Below are 24,929 nucleotides of genomic sequence, written 5' to 3'. Positions count from 1 at the left end.
TGGTACTCAAGCCTTCCTTGCTAAGCAAGCCCTTGGCACAGTCCACGTTACCTGTGCAGTACTGCCAACTTCAAGAGAGCAAAAATCATGAGTTGGACTTGCAGAAATCATGTTGGACTCCAAGAAGTCAACAGATTGGCCCCAAAATCATTACGTGTTTTTTAGCTCGGTCTCTTGATGTTTGAACTCCCCCTGCCCATCCCCAAGGTGTGTGCATGGTAGTGTTGCCCACTCTCCCATATGTACTGGACAAGGTGACTTTGGCCCCTGCTGCAGGAGCTCTCACTCCCCCACATCTGCCCAGCAATTAATCCTGTCCCCCAGCACTCCCCCATCAGTTTGTCCTCACCCATCCCCCGTCAATTCAGTCTCCCTACCCCCATCACCACCCCATCAGTTCAGCCCCCCACCCCATCAACCCCCCACTGCCCTCAGTTCACCCTTCCAGAACTCACCCTATCTGCTCAGAATCCACCATCAATACAGGCTCCCACCCCCTTCAGCCCCCACCCTCCTCACTTCAGTCCCCCTGCAGCCCTCCGGCCATGGTTCAGCCCTCCCAGCCTCACCTCTGCTCCTCTTAGGGTTTCTTCACCCTCCCCAGGTGTGTGTGTAGGGGGGAGAGGCTGCAGTGGGGTCCCTTCTCCCATTTTCCCAGGCTGGCAGGGGAGCAGCCACCTGTGCTTGACAGTGGGAGCCTGGCCCCGCCGGCCCACACCTGAGGCTTGACGGGGGAGCCCCCGCTGTGGCTGACAGGATTGCTAAGTAAACTTAAGCCTCACTTTTAGACCTCTCAGATGTAAGGATTTTTTTTTTTTTCCAGCCACAGCTGGAAACACCCCCCCCGCCCACAATCCTGACATTTGAGAGTTCTATCGTGAAATAACGAGCGAGGTTTAAATTTACTCAGGAATTGTGACTCTCACGATCCATCCGCGAGAGCTGGCACGTCTGCCTGTGCCTCCCCGGAACCTGGACATTCCAGGAGTATTCTCTGCAGGCTGCATTTGAGCTAATCCCTTAATCCAACTCTCATTACATTATAAAATTAAAACTGGCCCTGTTAATGGGAGAACCTCTTTCCACTGCCAGCAAAAGAAAAACAGCTCATTTCAGGTCCCTATTTTAACCTAGATGGGAAAAACAGGTTAGAATATGTTAGTGCCCGTAACACCCCCTCCCCCACCTTTACTCATTTTGTTAAGGACACATTTAATGAAAGCAACATTGTTCTAGGCACATTAGGGTGGGGAACTGCTCCTAGTAACAGCAAGGTCAGCTCTTCATATGCAACTTTATCCCAGGTAAATCTACAATTAGTTTTCAAATGTAAAGAGAACAGGATGTATCCAGATCAGGCAAAGCACTTCCCAAAGAGCCCAGGCCAAGCAAACTTTCAATCAAGAAAGCAAATCCTAGAGCTACCAATCTGATTCGACACAGGGGGATTTACAGTCACGTTTCAAGGGGCGCTGCAGAGAGTTAATCATGCACACAGTGGGAGAAGGAGCCAGAAATCCACACTAGAATTAGGTTAAATTTGTAAAAAAACAACAATTCAGAGGTTTGCAGCATCCTCTGAGAAGACAGTGGAGGGGAAGCAGTCAGGTAGGAGAGTATGAGCTAACCTGGCTGTGCAGTGGGAATTGCATTAAAACACCGCTCAAGCTAAATACAAGGGGGGGGGGGGGGGGGGGGGGGAAGGCCAAGCACCAGCTGCATCCCATCACTCCTGCATGGAGCAGACGCACAAACAAATCCCAATCTTGCCCAGACCAGGAGAAGAGGTTCTGTAGGATATGTTGATTGAGAATGGGTCTGTCACCCAAGAGCACACTGGGCCAAAACCGCCTGAAGAACAAGCAAACGGTGTTCGGAACACAAATCACCCTACACACAAGAAGATCTAAGGGATACTGCGACCTATCTCTCTCAGAGCGAACAGAGGAGAAAAGATAAAAACCTACTAGAGACAGATACTAGCCCTGCTTCTCTGGGGTCTCTGCGGCACTGACCTCGGCTTCAGATTTAAATGTATTCAAATACAAGACCAGAGTGTGCATCTGGCAACGAGTTCATCTCACACTCACGGCTGCAACCCTCATCCTCCCATACCCTCCACTCCATCCCGGTTACTCTGATCTCTTGTTGTTGCTAGTTTAATTTAGAACACAGAAAGGATGTCCCTTTTTTACTGTCATCTGTAAAGCATCAGACACACACACCACAGTAAACAATTGATCACAATGACCACAAGACAGCAATAAGGATTCCCCTAGACTCCCCTCCCCCTCCACGTCTCTACATGGCTACCACTCTCCTGGCTGTGGAGAAGCTCGGGGGAGCTGCAATGGGATCCCGAGTCACCATGCACGTGTGCTCCAAACGGAGAGGGCACTCAAGTGCAATTCCAAAGAGGTATTTTGCTGTTACAGTAAGTGTAGGGGGATGGGGGGGAAGGCAGGCTTCAAGGAAGGGAACACATAGTTTAAAAGATAAGATAAAAGCATGGAGGGGAAGAGGGTTTGTGTGAAAATCCTCTAATGATGGAGTTAAACAAGGAGCCGGTCTCAATTTCCTCTAGCATCAGAGAGATTATTGCCCAGAATGGGAAGTATCCTTCTACAGAAGGGAGGTTCTGACTTTTCTACCCATCACAAAGAATCCCCATAAAGCATCTCTTAGCAACATGCTAGTCTGGAAGGCAACATATTGAATTTTCCAAACATTTTTTCCTAGGTAAGATCCTAATGAAGCTTTCCTGGCTAAATGAGATTAACAAAGATTCAGAACAAAATGTCATCATCACTACTTCTTATAAAAAGAGATCTTCCCACCTTTCCCAGCAAGTTCTGGACATTCAGAGCAAGTGCAGAATGGAAAGATTCTTCGTGCCTTCTGTGGGGATTGTTTACTTACCGCATCTTTTTCTGGATTGCACACTTTCACCCAAAGGATGTGATCAAGGAGCCAGTCAATGGGCTTGTCCTTGTAGAACATGAGTATAAACTCCACAATCAGGCTGAGATCCAGCGATTTGAACATCTTTCCTGAAAGCATATTTGGATGGAGAAGAGACAAAGCAGATACAGTATGAAACAAACAAGATCCAGCCACTGAAAAGAATAACAAGTTCCTCAGGGGAAAAACTGGTTTCTCTCCTTGCATCTCTAACGGAGTTTCAAGTAACCATGGATTTGCGCAGTTGGAGCTTATGCATCAGCATCACTGATGCTGCCTGTACAGTTCTAAAATTAGCATTCATTATAGAACTGTTGCTAGCGAGTTAGCAACACACTCCATTATGAGTCCCACTGAAGTCAAGGTCAATAGCATGGAACACTCACACCAGGTGGGGAGGGGACACCAGAGAGATAGGGGTGAAAATGGAATTCATGCACAGTTCTAGCAAAGATTATTTTCCTGCCCGCAGAGCAGAAAAACATCAAACCCCGTTAAACGAATGTAGCCAACACCCAGCAGAGGAATATCCAAACTGCTTGCATAACCATACAGTGCTGCTCCTGAAATAGTTCTCAGCTGATGTAAAATTTCCTCCAGCCCACAGACTGAGCGTGTTATGGCAGGTGCTTCTAGATCCCGTCCAACCAAGAAGCAACCAGACACATCCAGGAAGCGAGCCTCACTGCTGGGCCACTGGGCAGATTTATTTTTTATTAAAAAGGAATCAGAATAGCAGTAGTTTAATGCTTGTGGAAGATGCAACATGGACAAGCATGGAGTTGCACCGTCCCTACCCACTTGTAAGCTAAGTCTCGTAGGAAGCTTGGCCTGTTCAACACAGCACATCAGTAAAACATTACGCTACATCAAAGGCAATGAGAAGCTAGAGGCAGTTGCTGTTGCCCTGCTCTGTGTTTTAGCTGAACTGTGTCAACAGGAAGGTGACTGACACACAGGTTCTCGTTCCAGCTGCGTAACTATCCCAGGACCAGGAGGCTCAGGACAGAAAACTTGGAGGTAGTTTATTTCCTGAGCAAGTCAAAGGGTCACTATAAAAGTGTTAGAAGAAGCCAAGCATATGGAATTTACCCTTACTATGGGAAAATGTCTCTAAGCAAGGGGGTTGCTGTTGGTAAGATCTACCCAGTTATGTGATAGCCACATTGGGAAGGGGCGGGGGGGGGGGGGGGGGGAGGGGAGAGGGAGGAAGAGTCAGTTACCAATAAAACCAAGCTGTGAGAATTCCAGGATCATCCACTCCTCAGAGGGCTGCTGCAGAGCAAAGTTCTTCATTGTGCTGAGATAGTTTGGTTTGGCTACAATGTCGTCCTCGAGCTGCAAGGAGAAAAGGAAACTTAGCACATGCAACAAAAAACACATGTTCTGTTCCTATCTCTCCGCTGCACAACATTCGACACAGGAGGGCAGGGGAAGGTTTTGGCAAAGGCAGAGTTTGTTGTGGGAACATACACGTCTAATCTAATCCAACAGGCTAAAGGAAAACTGACTCCTATTCTTTGTGAACCTCTTCCATTCCTGGGCAAAATTCTTTAGCCTGTTTGGCCAAAGGGAACTTTAACAGCTGTGTTGGGTAAACTGCAGCTCATACATGACAGCAAAGGCACTGCTACTTTTCTAGCCATTAGACCAGGTTCCATTGTAAAGTTTTTCTGCAGTGTGGCACTACAGGTCAGCAAATTTCAAAGCGAGCCATCCCTCCCACAGTTGCATGCTGCCCATAATGTAGAACTAATATGCTTTGTTTTCAGGAGAATCTACATCACACTACAATGAAAACTTACATTTTGGCTTGCAAAGGGTTAATCTAACCTGGTCCAAAGTAAATATCTGTGCACGCACAGAGGGAGAGAGAGAGAGAGAGAGATGGTTGAAGGAGAAATGCAGAGGAGTTCCTGAATCAGACTTGGGAGGACTGGATGTGAAAGGGACAGCATATCCTATGGGTGTCACATTTGGAGAAGAGTCAACACCAGAAACACTCCAACAGCATTTGAATTAACCTCTCCCTTCTTCCCCTGCCCCGCATCAAAGACTCCACTTTATGTTTTACGCACACACACACGCCCCTCCCCACAGTCACTGGTACAAGCTACATGTCTCAATGAATTCAGACATTCCCACCCCACCATCAAACTTACCTGCACATAGTAAATGCCTTTGGACTGGGCATACATCATTAAAAAGCAGTAATCTAGGTTCTGTTTAGTTCTCCACCTGCAAACCAGACAAATTTGATGAGAACATCACTGCCTTACTACCAGCCAGCAGGTGCTTCATTTGGGGAGTGTGACAATCTGTGTACCCTTATATTCACCCCTTTGACAGGTGGACTATGATAAATTCTGTACAAAGTATGCCTTGTAAGGTGTTATTTGAACTCAGAATTTGCTGATCATTATTGTCCTGGTAAAGTATGTGTGGCAACACTGCATGTAAATGTATAAGATTCCTCTGTATGGTATTATTAAGACATGTTCCAAGTCTGAGGGAGCAGCCACAGACCAGTTCCCCAGAGACAAAAGGCTAGCCAACACCTCAGCCAGGTGTCTACAAAATCAAATGAACCACCGCTCGGTTAAGTGGCCATTCTTTGGCAGGAAAGAGGATGTGGGTGAAAATCTACATCTTGACAAAGAAATAGCTGGGGGTTCCCATCCACACAGACTTTCTGTCTCCTAAATCTCAGTTGGAAATGATTCCTGAATAAGAGAAACAACTATAAGAGAGGAGACATCACAAATTATCCCTCCTTTTCTCTCAACGGCATCCACGACACCTGAAGAACAAAGGAAAAAAGCTTTGGACAGGGGGAAGGGATCCTGACTAAAAGGAATTCAGCCAGTAAAACTGCTAGAACATGTGGTGACAGACACTTTGCTTTGAATTCACTTAGCTTGTTAAGTTAGGCATTAGTTGCATTTTACTTTTATTTTCTTGTAACCCAATTCTGACTTTTATGTCTCCTTACTTGTAGTCACTTAAAATCTATCTTTTGTAGATAATACACTTGTTTTATCTAAACCAATGTGTGTGGGGGGGGACACACTTCATTTGGGATAATAGGATGTGTGCATATCATTTTCTATTAATAAAATGACAGACTTTATATGAGCTTGCATTGTCCAGGAGAGAGCAGGGCAGTTCAAGACACACATTTCTGGTGGAAAGTCTGGGACTGGGAATTTGCTGGTGTTGCTCTGCAGTGTAACGCATGAGGGGCTGGCCATAGCACTCATATACTATAACTAGGAGTAATTTACATGCTGGAGACTGTGTGTGAGCAGACCAGGAGTGGCTGCTCTCACAGCAAAGCAGTGTTAAGAGGCATCCCAGATTGGAGCACTGAGAGGACAGAGCTGTTAATCAGTCCAGATTGTACTCTGGGTAATGTCACAGGGAGCCAACACAATACACCTTTCACTTTCACCAGAGGAGAAGATGGGATAAAGAAAGCCTATTCTTTACTGTATGATTAGTTTGGAGTTAACTGGAAAACAAGTGGCTTCTCGAGGTAAGTATCCTGTAGGTTAGCAGCTTTGTCTCAGTTTGACTTGTGGAAAATAGACATGGGAAACACAGCAGAGCAAGCCAAGCCAAATGAAGCTAACAACAATGCATATTCACTAGGTCCTTAATTCTCACAAAAAGCAAAGTTAAGGGCCCTGCATAAATCCACAGATGTGTTTATCTCTTCTGAATCAGGAGTATACAGAATGTAAGTATTACTTATTACAGATTTTTAAATCATCTGGCATTACCTGACTCTTTCCTTGGGGTCACCAAAAGATTCCCGGAGGCGAGAAAAGTCTGGATAGAAATGTGGAGAGGGGGAAATGACTTCCAGGAGACCAGAGTGTATTTCCTTGGGGAACCTGAGAGAGAAAGTGCAAGCAAACAATTGCTGTACCGGGCGTAACATGACAGATTCAGACTGAAGTCACTTGGAAAACACCAAACTGTGGAATCAAACAAAATTAACCTCCAAGATAAAACCTCTATAGTAGTGAATGCACTTGCAGGCTTAGTTCTAACAAAAACACCAGCACGGTACTTGTCATGGGATTTTAAATCTCCTCTTCCCCCAACTGTTTTTAACAGCCCCATGTAAGCCTGGAACTGCAATCTGTTTGTATACCAGTATTTGTCTCTCTACTACATGCAAACATGTTGATTTGTTATGGTAGGTTGCTCAGGGATGCTGGGCTGATAGCATAGATTTTCTTTTTTAAATGATCCACAAGAGTTGTGTGTGGAATGCCTCAAACATTGGCAGGAGGAACGACACTCACCACATCAGGGAATCTAAGCCTTATTTCTTCCTTTTAGGTTCCTCCCCTCAAGTCACACTGTCCAGTTCTCAGTGTGCTACGATAGCCCAACATGGCTATAAGGCGGCATCCCTGTAGGAGCACCAAGTTGGCACATTTGGGAGAGGAGGGGAATACCATCAGGGCTGTTAATAAGCATATGATGAGGTTTTGCAGAGATTCTAGACTATTTTAAAGGTAATCTGGCAAAGACCCAGCACATGCTTGAAAAAAGGTCCCTTACGAGGCCCTCCCCCACGAACTCACTCCAATGGGTTCCCGTGGTAGTTGTGACGCAGCGGAGTGGGAGCAGACCAGCTGCCACTTCAGAGGTGAGGAACCTGAAGAAGCAATTTGGATCCACTGATGTCTAAGTGTCCCATCTACCACTTCTGCTTGAGGCAATCTGCATTTAACCCCTTATAAATATTAGTCTGTTTTGACGAAAAACATAAGCATTTATTTGCAGGTAAAGCCCTACAGACAATTAGCTTGACCCCAACAAATCTGGGGGACCCAAAGTCTGATTTACTAATATAAGGTGGATATACAGGTGTTTGCAAAGTGTCAAAGTAAATGCCAGTTTGCAGAGATTATATTATGCTTATTTGATAGGTTATCAAAACCATTGTAGTTGGTTTTAGTGGTTATTAGAAGACCACCAGGAAAGTTAACCTGTTTTCTACTGCTGATTTGATTTCCTATTGTGCCAAACAAAGCTACCAAAGTATATTTTCTGTGACATGGTTAAGAACAATTTAAAGGGTCACAGTCAATTAAAAAAAAGTCATTTGTCTGAAAAATGTGTACCCATTGTTACAAACAATATCCAAATACAGTATTACTGTAACTGCAAGGGATTAGACAGAAAGACAGCTTTCCCCCAGTGTTTTACACTGTACATTTTGACAGCACTCTATGTATCATCAGCAAGGCTAAGTTTTTGTCACGGATATTTTTAGTAAAAGTCAGGGACAGGCCACAGGCTACCATTAATTTTTGTTTATATCCCTTGACCTGTCCCTGACTTTTACTAAAAATATCCATGGGAGCTCTGGGGTCCCTCTGCCCCTGGGGCTGGCCTGCTGTGGGTCCCCTCGCCCCGGGCAGCTGGTAGCTGTAGGGTCCCCCCGCCTGCCTCCCACGGCTGGGCAGTGGCACGGGGTCCCCCACCTGCTTGCTGCGGCCCGGGGTCCGCCCACCAGGTTGGGGGCTGGGAGCTGCAAGGGCGAGGCTGGCTGGGAACTCCAGCCCCAGGGCAGAAAACGTCATGGAGGTCAATGGAAGTCACAGATTCCATGACATAATCGTAGCCTTAATCTCCAGTTTCATTGTTTAACCCCTATAATCAGTCAGTCTCCCTTATTTATGTGTCAGCATTTAGGCAGCAAGGGGAGGAACAGACACGACTGACAGAGAGACTCCAGGACAGTAGTCCCCGAAACTACTTTTAACTTGTTTTTTAAATTGATAACATTTCCAGCTGACGTCATGGCGTCCCTTTAAATTACCATTCCTCAAGCGATATCTGAAACATGACTTCTCATTACAAATGCTGGGACGTTGATAAAGGAGCACTGGCGCTTTCCCTGAGCAACACACGCTTAGACTGTAGGCTTCCCCCCCGCAATTGAATTTAAGAGATAATTTATGAGTTTATTGGGGGGGAGGGGAAATCAAATCACTAAGTTAATTCAAGTTCTAAACCTTTCACAGAGGGGCCCTTCCTTCGATAGTGCCTGGTAATTTCATCAGGGTACATCAGACAATCAGCTCATCATCCCTTACTAAGTATACGCTCCTGCCACAAAAGGCAGAAGGTGGATCTGCCTCACTTTGCACAGCAAGACAGAGGGCTCTGTTCCAGCTCTTCTACAAGTGCAGTAGGAATACAATGCTTTTCTGCTCTTCTATTATTGGAAGCATGTCCCAAGTCCTCTCCCATCACCAGCTCAGGAATTGAATTGAGCCATTAGGTCACATCATCCTTTAAAAAGTCTTGCTCTTAAGGTTACTGTGGTTCTTTGGAAACATGCAGACACGGAAGCTGGACGGGATTCAGAGCCTCTGTTGTTACAATTGCTTTCTTCTTCCTCTTTGAGTTCTGATGCCGCTAATGCCTAGACCAGCTCTCTAATAACCATCTACCACAGGTTTCTTGCCAACACTTAGCAATTGTGAAGTTGCGGCGGCCACTGTAACTCTGGGGCAGAAATTTGTTACCAGAGAGATCACAGTTGCAGTGCCAGAGAAAGAATGCAACCTAACCTGGTGTAGCAAAAAGGGGCAGGGAAATGGACACTCAGGCGGTAACAGCCTTATTTTGGTGCCAGTCATGCTGGTCACTTGCTCTGACTCTATGAGCAGGCAGATGCTGAACTATATGAGAATAGGAACACCCCTCCCCCCCCAGGATGACTGTACATATAAATAATCCATCTTCTCATAACAACGCAGGACAGGAAGAGCCACTCAGATGGCAAGATCATGTGCATTGAGAACATAAAAGCACAAAACTGGTTGGATACGATCAGAAAGAAATTAAAGTTACAATACCGTATATTTTAGAATGAGATGAATTTGGGATCAGCTTAATTAAGAGACAGGATGAGACTCTAGAATTTATAACAGAAAAAATCAAGCAAACAAAAAGACATTTATTTTCTTTAACGAGGCTGTTACATTGTTACACGCCTAGTTCACATCAGGGTAACGGATGGGAATTGCTTACAAGTTTTTGATGTTTTCTGCCACTCCGGTTGTATACTGTTCATCTGTCTAAAAATAAAAAGTTAAACATTGTAAGAAGAGATCATTCAGTTTCAGAGAAACCAACCATCAATACTTTAAATGCCTCATCCGGATTTATTCTCTGCCCGGGCCTGCATCTCAGAAGCCACTGCTAGTACTCCCTAGTCTGTGCTGTCAACACTTCCATACGCCATTCATTCATTCATCTCCAGGCCTTCTTCTTTATGGCCCTTGTGCCTGAAATCCTCTCCCCATTTTGGTGGATCAAAACCAAACTCTTCTTCAAATCCCTCCGGTTTGGCCAGTGTTAAATAAAAAAAAAAAAAATAAAAATACTAGGTGTCTGGGGCCAAGGATGTCATCCTCCTCTATTGTCTGTACAGTGCCAAGCAGACTGTTGGCATTTAACTAAATGAACAGTCCCCGACAGAAAAGGAATTCTACCTTCGTCAGCAAAACAGAGGGGTTTCTATTATAACGTGTATTTATATTTTGGGTTAATTTCAGCTGCAAACCTGAATCTCTCAGTTGGTCCTGAGATTTGATCTGGTCACTCTCAGCAGCTCAGGGGAAAAGTCTAATCATGCTGCATGACACTAATAGAAAAGATATAAATGCAAAGGGGGCCGGTGGAGAGAAAATAAGGTCCCATGCCCTCTATTCCAGAATTCCAGATCAAGAGGCCTCCAGAGATTTTACTGCTCCGAGTGGTTCCACTGCTCTCGAAACAGCGAACACAAGTCTTAGGCTGGGATTTGAGAAGCAGGGACGATGACTTTTACCATCACGAGGAGTAAGTGCTAAACAATTGCTTGCAATGTCCTGCTCAGTACGAGATGGTGTCAGATTTGGTGCCATGTTGAGGTGAGGAGTGAGAGGTCAGGGGTTTATGCCAGAAGCCAAGCCCAGTGCTTTACCCAGAATAATGACAAGTCAAGTTTTTCTAGAGAGACAAGCTCCCCTTCTCCAAGGGTTCTCAGAACCACCGCAAGAGACTGATTTCTTACGCTGGAAGAGCCGGGAAAACAGCTACAAAAAGGAAGGAAGATGGCCTTATATTCTGGGAGCGAACACACAACTCCCATCTGTCACTATAACTGCCTCAGCACTTTGCATCGGATACCAAACACCACATCTGCCCACACATGCCATCCTGCTTTAAATGATTATGTAGGGGAGGAATGGGGCTCCTCCCCACTGGGACAGCACATTGCAATGCAGCAAACCCACTCCAAGAGGACTCTTCCTATTACAGCTGTGTCTAACTGCTCTGACAGGGACAGCTGTCCCAGTGCCAACGCAGCTAGAGGACTCAGGCTGGAGTCTTACAACATAATAAGCAGGCTGCTTCCCTCAGTGACCCAGTGGAATTTTTTTCACAACTCGTAGGAAGGAAGTTAGCTGCCAGAGCCAGATACTGTTGAATTGGGAGTTGATTCTCAGTTTCTGAAATACTCTAAATTTTAGAGGCAGTCATTAAAACCCCTCAGGATGGAGCCCATCAGTTCTCTTATCTTCGCCCCTGCCCCTCCTAAGACTACAGTGGTAGCTTCATGTTGCCTAGATTCTTCAAGCTATCTGATGACTGTTCAAATCTCATACCATCTTTTATATCATTTTCTACCCTAGGCCTGAAGACTCGTGACCCATCAGCAGTGATGTACGGAGAAATGCACTGTCTGGATTGGGTGTGTAACAAGCATAGCAGTAGTTCACACCTCTATAGCGCCCTCCTGCAGATCTTGCAACACCTGACAGTTAAAAGGACAGAGTCTACTAACCCCTTCTGTCTGAAGTAGTTTTACCTTCTATTGTTACCTGTAACATCTACTATGGCTGTAACTGAGACATAAGAAAGATTTCCTCTGTTTTTGTGCATTTGGCAATTTATTTAAGAATTAATTTCACTGTTTCTCCACAATCAGTTTCCCCTATCTGAGACAGTCTGTCATACTTCAAAAGAAGGAAAAATATGTTTAAAATATAGTGAGGGGAAAAAAAATTTGGCAGGGGGAAACTCAGTACCTGAAAATTCTTGCTAATCAATTAAAAAAAAAAAAGTATTTTCACATTGATGCTTCCCTTTAAATCCTCACACGATCCCTGTGAGGTCCATTTCACAGACATGTACATTAAAGCACAAAGGCATTAAGTGACTTGCCCAAAATCACAGCCTGCCAATGAAGCAGTTTAGGAGAGAATCAAACCCGTGCCCCTCAGTCCCAGGAGAAACCTACTAATCCAACCCCCCGCACCCCCCCAGCACTTTGGATAGCAGCCACTCACTCCTCAAGAGTGCGCTTTCCTTTTGTATAAAAAAGGCAAGCTAGAGACCTGTAAGCATAATGCCACTCAAACCATCTAATTGCTGCTAAACAGGTAGCAAAGACCGGTATTTATCTTCACTCTGCTCCCGGCAACACACCACTGAGGTTTTGCTTGCTCAGTGGATTTCTGAAGACTAAGACAAATGCATTTTAGGTTTGAGAAAATAATCCAGAGGGGAAAGCGGTGGTGAAAAATAACCCTATAAACCCCTAGATAAAAGCAGCTCCAGTGGATTAACACACCAAGGCTTTGTAGCTCCTGAATTTAGCAACAGATTCTGGCCCTGGGCATCAGTGCAACAAAATAGGCTAGTCTCAGCCTTGGAGAAATGGGCTGGGGGATTGCAGAGAAAACATGATGGAGTCTTGGGAGGGAAGCATGAATGAGGTGGAGTGGTGTTTAAAGGGGTTCAGTCAACAGCTGCTTTGGCGTTTGTAGGAGCCGAGTGAGGTTAATGAGCACAACTTAAATGAAAAAGATGAATGAAAGGGCCATGTTGGCAGCTATAATGTAATCATCTGCTAACATATTGACCCTCTGTAGAAGAGCGCATCCAAGCACTGTTTCACATTAAAAACAGGCTGCTGGCCCCCATCAGGGGGATGTGCCTGATGAACCTTGTCAGACAACAGCCCAAGGTTGGGCTTATCTGCCTGTACAGCGGTGGATCTGGCCCTCATCCACGACAAGACATCCTGCTGTTTTATGGCTGCATTCAGCCTCCTGGACCAGTACCAAGTCCCTGTCAGCCGGAAAAAGGGGATGAAGAGCTGATGAAGCGGGATAAATAGATACAAGGATCACGTTACCTCAGCAATCATAACAACAATCACAGTGTCCTCCTTTTCCTGCTGGGTGAGCTCTGAGATCAGGGAGTTCAGGGTGTCCGTAAGGTATGAATGCACCTCTCGCTTCACGCTGGGGATTCCCATCACTATGGACACTGCTCAGAACCAAAGCAAAGTGTTTTCAGAAAGACAAACACAGGGCAATAGGCCAGGAAAACAAACAAGACTGTTCACTCAGCCCCCGAGGTCTCACTTTTCTACTTACTTTTAGCACTATGTTCCATAGGAAAATGAGTTAGTCACCAAAACGCCTGTGGCTACCCGGGGCTAATTCGCTGAATTATCCCTATCAGCAGGTTAACTTTTTTCTGATGAACAGTTTGGCCAGGAAACAAAAAGGAACGGTGTGCTAGCATGCGGGGCCTCCCTTTGAAGCATTCAGTACAGTTATTACAGCTTTAAAACTGATATTTAGGAAATGCTGCAAAATGTTCCTCTTCAGAAAGGCCTTTCAACCCTAAAAAGACACTCAAGACCGAGACCTCTTCTGCCCAGAACAGGCCAACCAACAAAACCCTTAACAAATCAACATTAAAAAAAAAAAAAAAAAAAAAAAAAAAAAAAAAAACTTACAAGGGTTACACTCTGCGCATCCACCCTAATGCACTGATGCAGTGAGGAAGCCTGCATGGAATGTGCTCCCCTACGTCCAGTCCTGCTTTTCCCGAGCCAGGAATGGAGGGGAGGAGAAGGGCACACGTAAAGTGAAGGGAAGAGACATTGGATCTTAGTGCGGCTGCAGCTGCTTTTACCTCCAGTGCGTCCCTGTCCCACATGCACAGCTGGTTGTAGACTGTTCTCCTTGGATAGCAAATGTGGCAAATGGTGAAAGATGGTGGGAAGATGCAGCACATTCTTGTTGGTGATATTCCAGAGTTTTAATTTGGTTTCATCTTAAAGGAGGAAAAGGAAGTCAATATGCAGGATACCATACAGGAAGAGATCACAAGGCTTCTAGCAACAAAACCCTGTCACAGGGCAATCTGGCCATTTTAGATTATCACTAGATTAATCCACCCAGCCTTCTTAGTGGGCACCCACAACCCCCACTAACGTAAGTGGGAGTTGTGTGTAAAGGTACTGAACAAGGTCCAAAATCTTTGAGGGGAGGAGAATGAAGATCAATCAGATTTTATCAAAAAGATCCAATTTTCCCATCCAATCAACGTTTGCACTTTGAAATAAGAGAGCAAATCTAAACCCTCCACTGTGACCTGCTTTTCATAAACATTCAATACTGGCATACAATTGGCGATAAAAGCTCACGAGCAAGCAAGTTAGCGTATATTATCTGCAGAGGCGTGATTCAATGTCTAACGGTGCATGGCCATCTCCATTCAAATAGATTTTCTGAACCTCTTAAGCCTCTCATGCTAAATCAGAGACGATCTGGACCTTGGCCTATGCTTGCCCATCCTATCTGCAGCCCTACACAAACACACACCTCACTACCTCCTCTATAGCAACAGCTTCTCTCTGTTAAAGTCTGATTCACCAGATAAACTGCTCCATGTCCGGTTTACGTCCCGTAGGGCCTGCTTCTCAGAGATCGCTCTCTTTATCTCGTCTAGGACCAGGTTCAACTCCTTGGAGCGCTTTAGGCTCTCCTGTTCAGCAGCATGCAAACGGTCTCTGAGCGCTAGGAACTCTCGCTGATAGATATCCACAACCTCACCTGTGGAGAGAGAAGAGAGAGGAAACACTTTTCCCCCCTGCTGTGACAGGTCCCAAAAGGCAAAGTGTCATTAGTCATCCATTCTCCCACTCCGCAGCCTAGGCACCAAACCTAAAACAGAGGGAGGGAGAAGTATTGCCAAATCACTGGCTGATTCAGAGGTAACTGCTCACCCATGTGCGCTTCACAGCAAGTAAAATTCTCAGAGCACTGGCCATTTTACCTGCGGGTTCCAGAACACAGGCAGAGCGGGGAGAACCACTTACTAATGTTGCTTGGTCCTTCCTGTTAAAACACCCTTTTGTCAGTTGCTTATAACTTTCCCTCCCACTGTGAGGGAAACTGGCAGTACGGGAGGGGGAGAACAGGACTGGGATTCAGTTGCCTTGGGGGGGAGACAGATTTGATGAGGCTTGGGGGGAAGACTGGGAGTGGCTGGACAAGGAACCAGTGAGGGACTGAGGGCAGGGGAGACCGATCTGACAAGCAGCTGGGGCATGGGCGGTGAGTATCGTAGGCAAGGGGAGGCTTTGCCTTCCCAAACAGCCTACCGTGGCCCCACCCCAATGCCAGTGTGCCTCCTCCAGCAACTCAGGACTGCCAGGGCTGGGCCGCGTTGGCTGCCTGGAGCCCCAAGGCTGGGGACGCGGTGACCACGCCACCCAAGGGCTGTGGGTGCTGAGGCTGTGGTACACCCAGGCTGGGGCCTCGCCACCCCCACCTGGAAGCAGTAGGGCCACGGTGGGGATGCTTTGGGTTCCTGCGGGGGAGGGGAAAGTAGAAGGGGGGCAGGGTCTCGGGCACAAGGGGAGGGGCCAGGGGTTAGCCTCCCCAGGCGGCTGGGTCACCGGCCGCCCAAGAGCTGGGGTGTGGGAGGAAAACCTGGACTGCCTGGGCAATGAGATGAGTGAAGGAGCCAGTGAGGGGTGAGGCTGGGGATGGAGCTAAGGGATGAGGATTGAGATTGGATGAGCGGCCCCAAAAGGAAGACTAGAACTGGGAGCCAGTGACTAGGGAGGAGAGAGACTAGTCAGATGAGATGTCAGCAGGTGGGGAAGTGGAACTGGCTGGGTGAGGAGACTGGGGACAAGGAGTTGGGGCAGGAGTGGAAGAACTGGGACTGGACTGTGGAGGGGGAGACACTGGGGAGAGATGGGAATTGGGGCTCTGACAGATGGGGAGACCAGGATTGCATGGTCAAGGAAACCGGGACTGGGAAGAAGCCTGAGGAAGTGGAGACTGGGACAAGGAGCCAGGGGTTGAAAAGAGCCAGGGTAGGGACAGGCTGCAGGAGGGTCACATAAAGGGTCACGCTTGGAGAAGAGTCTGTGCCCACTACAGCACACGCCCCTCCAGAGCTTGGAATGGAACCCAAGATTCTTGTCTCAACGTTCCTCTGCGGTCAGCAAATACTTGTGAAACACACTGGCAGAGTGGGCGTTTCACCCCCCTTCATCATTACTATTTGAATTACCATAGCATGTACAATCGCTAGTCATGGACCAGCACTCCACTGCGTTGGGGACTGTACAAACACAGAACAAAAAGATGGTCCCTGCCCCAGAGAACTTACAGTGTAAATATAAGACAACAGATGATACAATACAGACAGATGGGGGAGTATAAGGAAACTGAGACAATATTGGGTCAGCATGATAGGCAGAGGTTTCAACACAGCAGCAGCTCAGCTGTTGTCAAGTTTTTGCAGGCTCCATGGAAAAGGAGAGTTTGAAAGAGGCTAAGGAGATAACTCTGCAGATGGTTGCGGGGAGATCCTCCCAAGTGCAAGTGGCAGCATAAGATAAAGCACAAAGGTGTTTGTTTGAAAATTTAATGAGGGAACAATGGAAACAGGCATCGTAGGCTGATTGGTGGCAAAAGCTGACATCTCGATAGTAAATAAGAGGTAATACGTAGTGAAGAGACAGGCTATGAAGAGCCCTGAAAGTGAAGACAAGTAATTTATGTTTGATGCAATAGAGAAGAGGAGCCAATTACAAACTACTGCTCCTATCAGTTACTCTGTTATCTCCAGTGGCAGAGATCTATGCAGTGGATCTAAAACTTCCAACCCTGCTGATGACCCATGTGTTTGTCAATACACCGCCACATAAGGGAATTTCTATTTTTGCAGTTTGCTTTTTTAGAAACTTAGGAAATTATGTATAAGAAACCTAGCTTAAAACATTACAATTGCAAAGTCAAGCACTCAAAAGTTTGGAAATGCAGAATTAAGACTGCCTGTACAACCTTGTGCATGTGTGTTATGATATGCTTTAATTACTATTTTTTCCAAAGGACCCCTGGTTCATTTAGAGCACAGGATGGCTGAATCAGGATTGTATAGTAAAGGAGACTGTGGTCTGCAAGATCCCTGCCTCATTTGTTGAGGAAGTTAGAAAGGATGTAGAGAGTGAGTGAGAAATAGAAAGGATGGTCTTATGGTGCTGCCCTGGACCATTATATTCTATCCCTATCTCTGCCACAGAGTTCTTATGTGATCCTGGTCAAGTCACTTAAACCAAAGTGTTCACAGGTGGCCGTTAATTGTATGTCCATCAATTTCTATATGCCCAACTTGAGACGCTGCGGTCTGACTTGTAGAAGTGCTGAGCACTCACATCTAGAATAGAGTTGGCTGGAAATTTTCCAATGAAACCGAGTTTTGTTGGAAAATGCTACTCCAAACTGGAAACGTCTTGTGAAAACAGTTCAGGTTTGAAGAAATTTTGTCAAAACACAGGCAGGATTCTGTCAGATACCTGCCCGGGTTCCCTACCAGCTTGCCTGGTAGGCCGCTGGGGACCAGCAGCTCCAGGGCCATTCTGCCATGCCAGGATTTCCAGGCTTCCTACCATGGAGCTGGGAGCCTGAAAGCCCTTAGAGCCCCAGGTCTAGCACAGGCACCATTAATGAGTGCTTGACTTTGGGACCTTAATAGTGTTCTTTGAACATTGGTTTGTGTGTGTAATCCCGTTTAGAACGTTAAACATTTACCGTTCTGCCTGAAATCTATACCCTGGAGCAAGAGTCCAGAATCTACAGGCAATTATAGTAGCAAAGCTATAGTTAAAGCACAATCTCGATTTCTCTTTTCGACTCAGTTTTCCAGAGGGTTAATATATAACCTGGCTGATTTTAAAGTCACCTTGGGTTGAAAATGTGCTATATAAAAATTGCCCATGTTGTTAAAGATTTCCTACAAGGGAAAAGAAATTGGGCATTTGCCCTTCTCCGCTTCTTTATAATGTACGGTGTAAAGGTGACCTGAACGCTGGGTTTAAAAACAAAACAAAGAGACATTCCAAGTGTGTGTGACATAGAAAGCATGTCCAGGTGTGTGTACCTGACAGCACACAAGAGCCTCAATTACAATATGCATGCTTCCAAGACTGTGCAAGTGTGATAACACATGTCCAAGGGATGTTTATGAGTCAGAGAAGAGGGGGTGTGCACATGCAAATGAGCATTCATGGGTGGTATGTGGGGTGGATGGGAAGGGTGGGCTAGATTTTTGGCTGTCAAATCTTTGCAGTTCTACAAGGCAGAATTAAGCCATGAGCGCTCATGATACACATGCTTTGTTCCTCCAGCAAAACTAGAGAAGACCAGCTTGATGTTCCTGATAGCTTCTCTTTCCCTTCCCGCTACCCCTCCCCCCCTTTTTCTTTCCCTTCCCGCTACCCCTCCACCCCCCCCTTTTTTTTTTTTTAAACTTTGGAACTTTATTTAAACAAAACAAGCACAGAACATCCTGGGTTTCTTTTACACGTCACAGGGGAAAAGAAGGCACGAGCCCGATTAAAAAAAATATATATATCCTTTGTAGGTCACAGCTTTAAGAGTCCCTCAGGGCAGCACTTTCATCTTTTGTTCATGCTGCCTTGAGCGATTTCCGTATATGAAGCAGCACCAGACGCTTCTGAAAACGACAGAGCCATGTCCAAGTGAGGGTGAAGTTATCAGGACTTCTTTGAACTGGTTCTCAAATCACTTTGCAAAAGGGGATGCCGCCACACAAGACGATGTTATTGTTTTTACTATGGCAACTGAGGCTACTGACTACAGCCGCCAGAAAAGACAAAAAATAGCCTGTCTCCTGCATGAAACTCTCCAGTTTATTTTCCACTCTCCAGAGAGTACTATGTACCAACTGCAGCGTGGCATCCAAGAAGTGAGGACGCTGGTAAGAAGGAAAAAAACACACTGGTTAAATTAAAATTCTAGTTTAAAAGCTCAGTAATAACATTGCTTCCTCTCTTCATAAATATGAACTACTTGGATATACAGCTAGAAATAGTGCAACCATAACTCGATCCAAGCCAGGATGGGGTGTGGAAATCACAGCCAGGACCAAAAGCCAAATCTCCAGCTGTGTCCACGGCCCCAGCTGCTTCGAGTGGATCAGCGTGAATAATTAAGGACAGGGTGCAGGACCTCAACCCGCACAGATTGTGGTCTTAGCCAGATGGCACAAGAAGGCTCTTGGGATGATAAAAAACAACATCAACCCAAAAACCTGTGAGTGGAGTGGGCATTTAAAGAAATACACTATTAATAAACAGCCTTTTGTTAAAGTATTTTGTCAGTTATGTTTCTGATTAGAGGCATTAGCGAGACAAGGAAGGTGAGGTAATATCTTTTATTGGAACAACTTCGGTTGGTAAGAGAGAGACAAGCTTTCGAACTTACACGGAGGCAGTCAGCTTCACAGTAATTTAGACAGGTCTTACCCAAAAGGTGGTGATGGAGAAACAGCTGCTCCTATGCCTTGATAGTTTTCCCCTGCAGAGTCCCACCTGGCTCAATTCTAGCCCTCTCTTCTCCCCCTCAACTTAAGAAACTGCTCCAACAACTTAATAAAACGGCTACTGGAGCTTGTGGGAGGACATGGACTTTTACACCAGTTAACACGTGAAACACTGCTCTATACCACATTCACATCAGACACAGAACCCAGTAACTCAGCTGCCCTGGTGTTTGAGGAAGATAAGCACCTGAATAAGAACTAGATGGTGCAAATGAAAACCTGTAGAGACAGAGGCAATACTGTTAGGAGGAGGAAAACATTATAAACAGGCACATTCTCCATTCAGGACATCTGCCTCCAGTTGTTGAGGTGGTACTCAGTCTTAGGGATTTCCTGGGGACCCAAAGGGCACCAATAAGCAGAAATGCCTTTTACCATATTTAACTGGCCAGGAAGTCGCATCCCTTGCTATAAGATGTAGCTGCACCTGATCCACATGCTCATCTCCTCCAAGCTCAATTACTGCAATGCACAGCACCTGTGGTTGACACGTAATATCACAAAACAGACCCAAGTCCAACACATAGTAGACCCTCTTCTAAGCAACACAAGCCAACTAAGACACATCACCGCAGCATGCCTCATGCTGCACTGGGTCCCTTTTCCAAAAAGAGATTCAACACAAGACCCTAATCTTCAAGGCTTTCAATAAGCCTGAGCCCTGACTACCTCTGAGACCGTAGCTGTGGTCATCAGTAATGATCAAGGTAACAATGCCAAGAACAAGGCTAACAAGAGTTGGGGAAACAGGCCGTCATGGTAGCTGGCCCTGAGATGCGAAGGATCCCCTTTCCATGAGGCATGTGAATAGCCATGAAATTTTCCATGCTCAGGAACTAACAGTAAAACTCAGTTCTCTCTTTGCAACAACAATTTTAGAATAGCTTAATGAGGACAGACAGAATATGAGAAGAAAGGAAGAGAAGTAGGGTGAGGTTGGAGAAGAAACCAACCAGCCAAGCGCACCCTCCCACAATGCGTAAGAAGGGATCCATTCTTATGTTCACATTAATAGATTTTAAGGCCAGAAAGGATCATTACGATAATCTAATCCAACATCCTGTGTAATGCAGGCCCAAGAATTCCACACACTGACTCCTGCAACAAACTGACGAGTTGCTTATATAACCATAGATCCTCTCATACCATGATGAAGGGTGCACTATAAACACACGGGTAACCTTATTTCAAAGCAAAACTACATGTCAGTCTGCCTTTTTTTTTTTTTTTTTTTTTAAAGCAGACATGGAAAGACAATTGTTTTCAGTGGTATTTGACTTCACATGTACAATAGACTAGAAACTTTAATAAATTAACCATTTTTAATTTTCCTGTATTTCTTCTTACTCTATTATTAATGAAACTGGGCAATTCAGTATTACACATGCGTGAGTGACCACAGTTAGAAGCTACAGAATGAATCACTAGACCCTAGCCCAAGACAAAATTTATTCAGCTAATATTAGACTACTAAATCTAGCACAGGCAAGAGGCCATGCCAGTTTTCATAATAAAGATACAGAATTAGTGCATATCTGTTAAGCAGACACCTACATGGGACCAGGGCTCTGTCTATACTGACAAGAAGAGGACCGCAAGAAACCACCGTTTGGTATGCTTTGAGTCTGCAACGCTTGTTCTGGGTCTTGTGTTCTCATACCAGTATCTCTAGGCCTACATTTAACAGCTGTTACTTTTATTTCAGTGTGCAGATATACTATTCTGTGCAGGCTTTAAAAAAGACTGATAAACAATGGGTGCTCCACAAGTACAGATTTTCTATTATCTATTTCTGACCCAAACTGTCCCCTATTTTACACAGATTCCGCAATAAGGGAGGCAGGCATTGCAAAGTTTTAATTTTAAAAATGAAACCACCTAAGTTTAATGCACAAAATGATAGGAAGTTTATTAGAAGCAGGAAAAGCACATTTTCCCCATTTCAATATCTGCAGTGGAAAAATGGGATTTTAACAAACTTTTACACACAGTCACCCTGGACTGAGGGCAAGAGTACAGCTAGCGAAGCTAAAGAAGGGTTTTCTTTTTTAGAAGTTATGAACACCCCAAAAACATTATCTTAGAACAAGAGTGTCACACACAACTAAAACCCTGTCACATATAATCTGCACTTCTGCTTATGTCTGAGAATGAATTGAAGAGGTAAAAAAGAGCTCTATTTTTACCTTGCTGACTGTGGTACCGGCTATGTAAGCTTCTTGTTGACTCCAGAGACTTAGCTTGGTTCTGCCGATAGTTTACCACTCTGCAGTTTTGCAAACTGGCTGGACTGAAACATTACACTGAAATTTCCAAATACAATTCTAAATATAAGCTTAGGCCCCTTAATGAGAGAGACGATTCCATGAGCATTCTCAGTTTTGGGGTTCATAAGAGAGAGTTTAGATGATAAAATAAGCAGCAGCTTGCATCTTAAAACTGTAGAACATAAGTTATAAAATGCAGTTTCCAAGGCATGACATGTTTTCAGTCAATTCTGTAATTAATCCTTTCCGCTAGCTGGAATGTGCAGGGAAAGTTAATTTTCACTCCTATTTTCCTCAACTCCCTTCTAACACACACACACACACACACACACACACACTTAAAGGTTTAATAATTTAAGCAGATGAAACCAGGGCTTCCGAATTTGTTAAAAGTTCTGAAGCTCTCATTCATATAAAACAGACTATCCTCTACTAGGATTAAGGCTGTGCTGCAAGATTAAAGAAAACTCATTACCTTAAAAATTACACTCCTGCTTTAAAATGTTTTATCTATTTTTACAAACAACAGCTAAGATTACTGAAAATAAATTATTTACCCCCCCCACCTCCCTGTTTACTTTGTGCGTTTGACAGCACTTTATGCATAAGTCGTTCTACTTCCCCCTCCCCGCAAACAGTTAGTTTTCCCCTTTTTTTGTGTTCGAGTTTTTCACACTGCAATGTTGCAAAAAGAGAGAGAACTATTTAGAGATACATGAAAAAATTCTGAAAACCACAACAAACTGGCAGCCGGGGATTCAGAGGCGGGTGTAGCACCTGAAACTTTTTTTTTTAGGTTGATGGTGTCTAACTCAAATACAAGCAGATGCCCATGAACTCCCAAATGCTCCAGAGTATTGCTTTTATACCATTTATACCTTTTAACTGAACCAAACAATACACACAAAGCATCCAGTAAGGAGTAAAAACAAGAGCTATTTAAACAAGACCGAATATTTCTGTTGCAAGAACTGTCATTTACTATATTTGTACAGTGCCTAGTGCAATGGGTTCTCAGTATGGTTGGGGCAACTACAGTAGCAATGTAAGTACTAACAAACCAAACAACATCATCTAATCTTTTTTACCCCCTCCTAATAACTAAAGATAGATATTGGGGCCTGGTCTGCAAAGACTGGCAACAGAGTTAAGGCATTGCTTAATGGCTTTTTCTAGGGCATTACACTCTGCTCATGTCAGAGTTAAATGGAAAATGTCACTGATTATTCATTCACTATTGACCTGCTTGGTCAAGCAGACAGCAGTACTTTTCATTAAACCGGAGTGCTGATGCCCAATTGTAGCAATTTGCTGCATTTCCAACTAACGGTAGAAAAAGTGAAATTGTATCTAACTTTAATGCTTCTATTCTATAATGTCTATAGCAGGCTTTTCACTTCCCTGTGAAGTTACACATGACCTTGTGATTTAATTACAGTGCCTCCTGCTTGGACAAGTGAGAACTAAAGCATTAAAGCAACGATAGAATGATTTTATTTCTTCTGGATTACCAATCATGCCATTTTGTAAATGTCAGCACATAATGTGTAGTTGGAAGATGCCTCCCCTTGCCCTCACAAAAGAAGAGCCCAATTCCTGAGTGACGGAAGGTATCCTTTGAAAAGCCATTAGGAAAAACAGACTTAGCTCCCACACATAAAAGCAAGTTCAAAACACAGAAGGCGGGACTTGCTTCTCATTAGGCTGAACAAATTTCTGTGCTAGTGTCTGTTCAAAATAGCTCCTAGCTACACTTCTCAAATAGACAGATTCTGAAAATCTATATTTTTTCTTCCATGGCCTCCAAGTGTAAAAATAATCGCAACAGCAGTTCTCGTAAACTATCCGGAGAATCAAGCACACGGAGATCCAGATACAAATTCTCACAGTACATACCAAAAAACCAAAAGTGTGACTGTTACTTTGTGGTTTCCCTTTTCTTGATATACAATATATTGCTGCAAAGAAAGCAAACATAACATAAATTGACCTGTGACATAGTGCATGTCTGTGCTGGGTGAGAGAGTTGATGGTAACAAATGAGATACCAGAATATCTCAGACATGGTATTCTGCTACCTCGTGAACATTCTGTGCTGAAATGAAAATCTACAGGCCTGGGAGAATGCCAGGTTTCACACGTTGCTATGTTTGGTCCTCAGCCATTAGCGACAGTCTTTCTTGAAACCTACCCCCATTCAGGAATCAAAGTCAGAACTGAGAAAAGTTATTCTACAATACAGTCGGCCATACAGCTGTACGGTCTACACAGGGGATGGCTCTGTTTACAGACTAGCTACTGAGTCCCAGAACAGTCAGCTAGTTCTCAAACAAAGGTGTCGCTCATTATCTTACGAGCAAAGTTTATTGGAACACAACTAGGCTGGCGGTCAGGATAACTGCATTAGAAAAGCTAGAGTGACATTTTTCAGAATCACTTTAATAGTTTACAATCTCACACAGAAGGCTCTTCCCTCTGGCTTCCTTCCCTGCACTGGGTTGCTCTAAAACAAGATTATTTGTTTTAAAAGTGTGCCTAAAGTTAGTATTCCAAGTCCATATTTAGGCATCTGTACAAGTGGCCTGATTTTCAGAGATGCTGAGCAGCCCCCACTGAAATCAATGGTATATGTACATCATGGGGTTTTTTTGGTGGTGGCGGGACCCACCCACATGTCTTTCTTGACTCAATTAAGAAGACTGAAACATTTGTTTGGGGAAATAAAATAAGGTTTATATAGGGTTACCATACGTCCGGATTTTCCCGGACATGTCCGGCTTTTGGGGGCTCAAATCCCCGTCCGGGGGGAAATCCCCAAAAGCCGGGCATGTCCGGGAAAATCAGGAGGGCTCGGTGGTGCTCGGCCGGGGCCGGCGCCGGTGCGGGGCTGGGGGCATGGTGCCGGGCCGGGAACCAGTGGGGCAGTGCCGGGCCAGGGTCACAGTGCCGGGCCGGGCG

General features: G+C 44.9%; 1 protein-coding gene across 1 annotated transcript in view; it reads right to left on the bottom strand.

Moving 5' to 3' along the window:
* Positions 1–24,929, bottom strand: part of MGAT4B (alpha-1,3-mannosyl-glycoprotein 4-beta-N-acetylglucosaminyltransferase B) — an 89,068-nt gene that overhangs the window by 10,041 nt on the left and 54,098 nt on the right. The window contains exons 2-9 of the mRNA XM_034778105.1: positions 14,715–14,894; positions 13,972–14,112; positions 13,181–13,314; positions 10,024–10,070; positions 6,744–6,857; positions 5,124–5,199; positions 4,185–4,299; positions 2,920–3,050 (exon numbers count right to left, since the gene is read on the bottom strand). Of these exons, the coding sequence (XP_034633996.1) occupies positions 2,920–3,050; positions 4,185–4,299; positions 5,124–5,199; positions 6,744–6,857; positions 10,024–10,070; positions 13,181–13,314; positions 13,972–14,112; positions 14,715–14,894 (938 nt within the window). The remainder of the gene's footprint in view (positions 1–2,919; positions 3,051–4,184; positions 4,300–5,123; positions 5,200–6,743; positions 6,858–10,023; positions 10,071–13,180; positions 13,315–13,971; positions 14,113–14,714; positions 14,895–24,929) is intronic.

This window comes from Trachemys scripta, chromosome 8 (assembly GCF_013100865.1).
Source record: "Trachemys scripta elegans isolate TJP31775 chromosome 8, CAS_Tse_1.0, whole genome shotgun sequence".
Lineage (NCBI taxonomy): Eukaryota > Metazoa > Chordata > Testudines > Emydidae > Trachemys > Trachemys scripta.
Note: the sequence above shows the minus strand (reverse complement) of the source record. Positions and strands in the feature narration are given on the sequence as shown.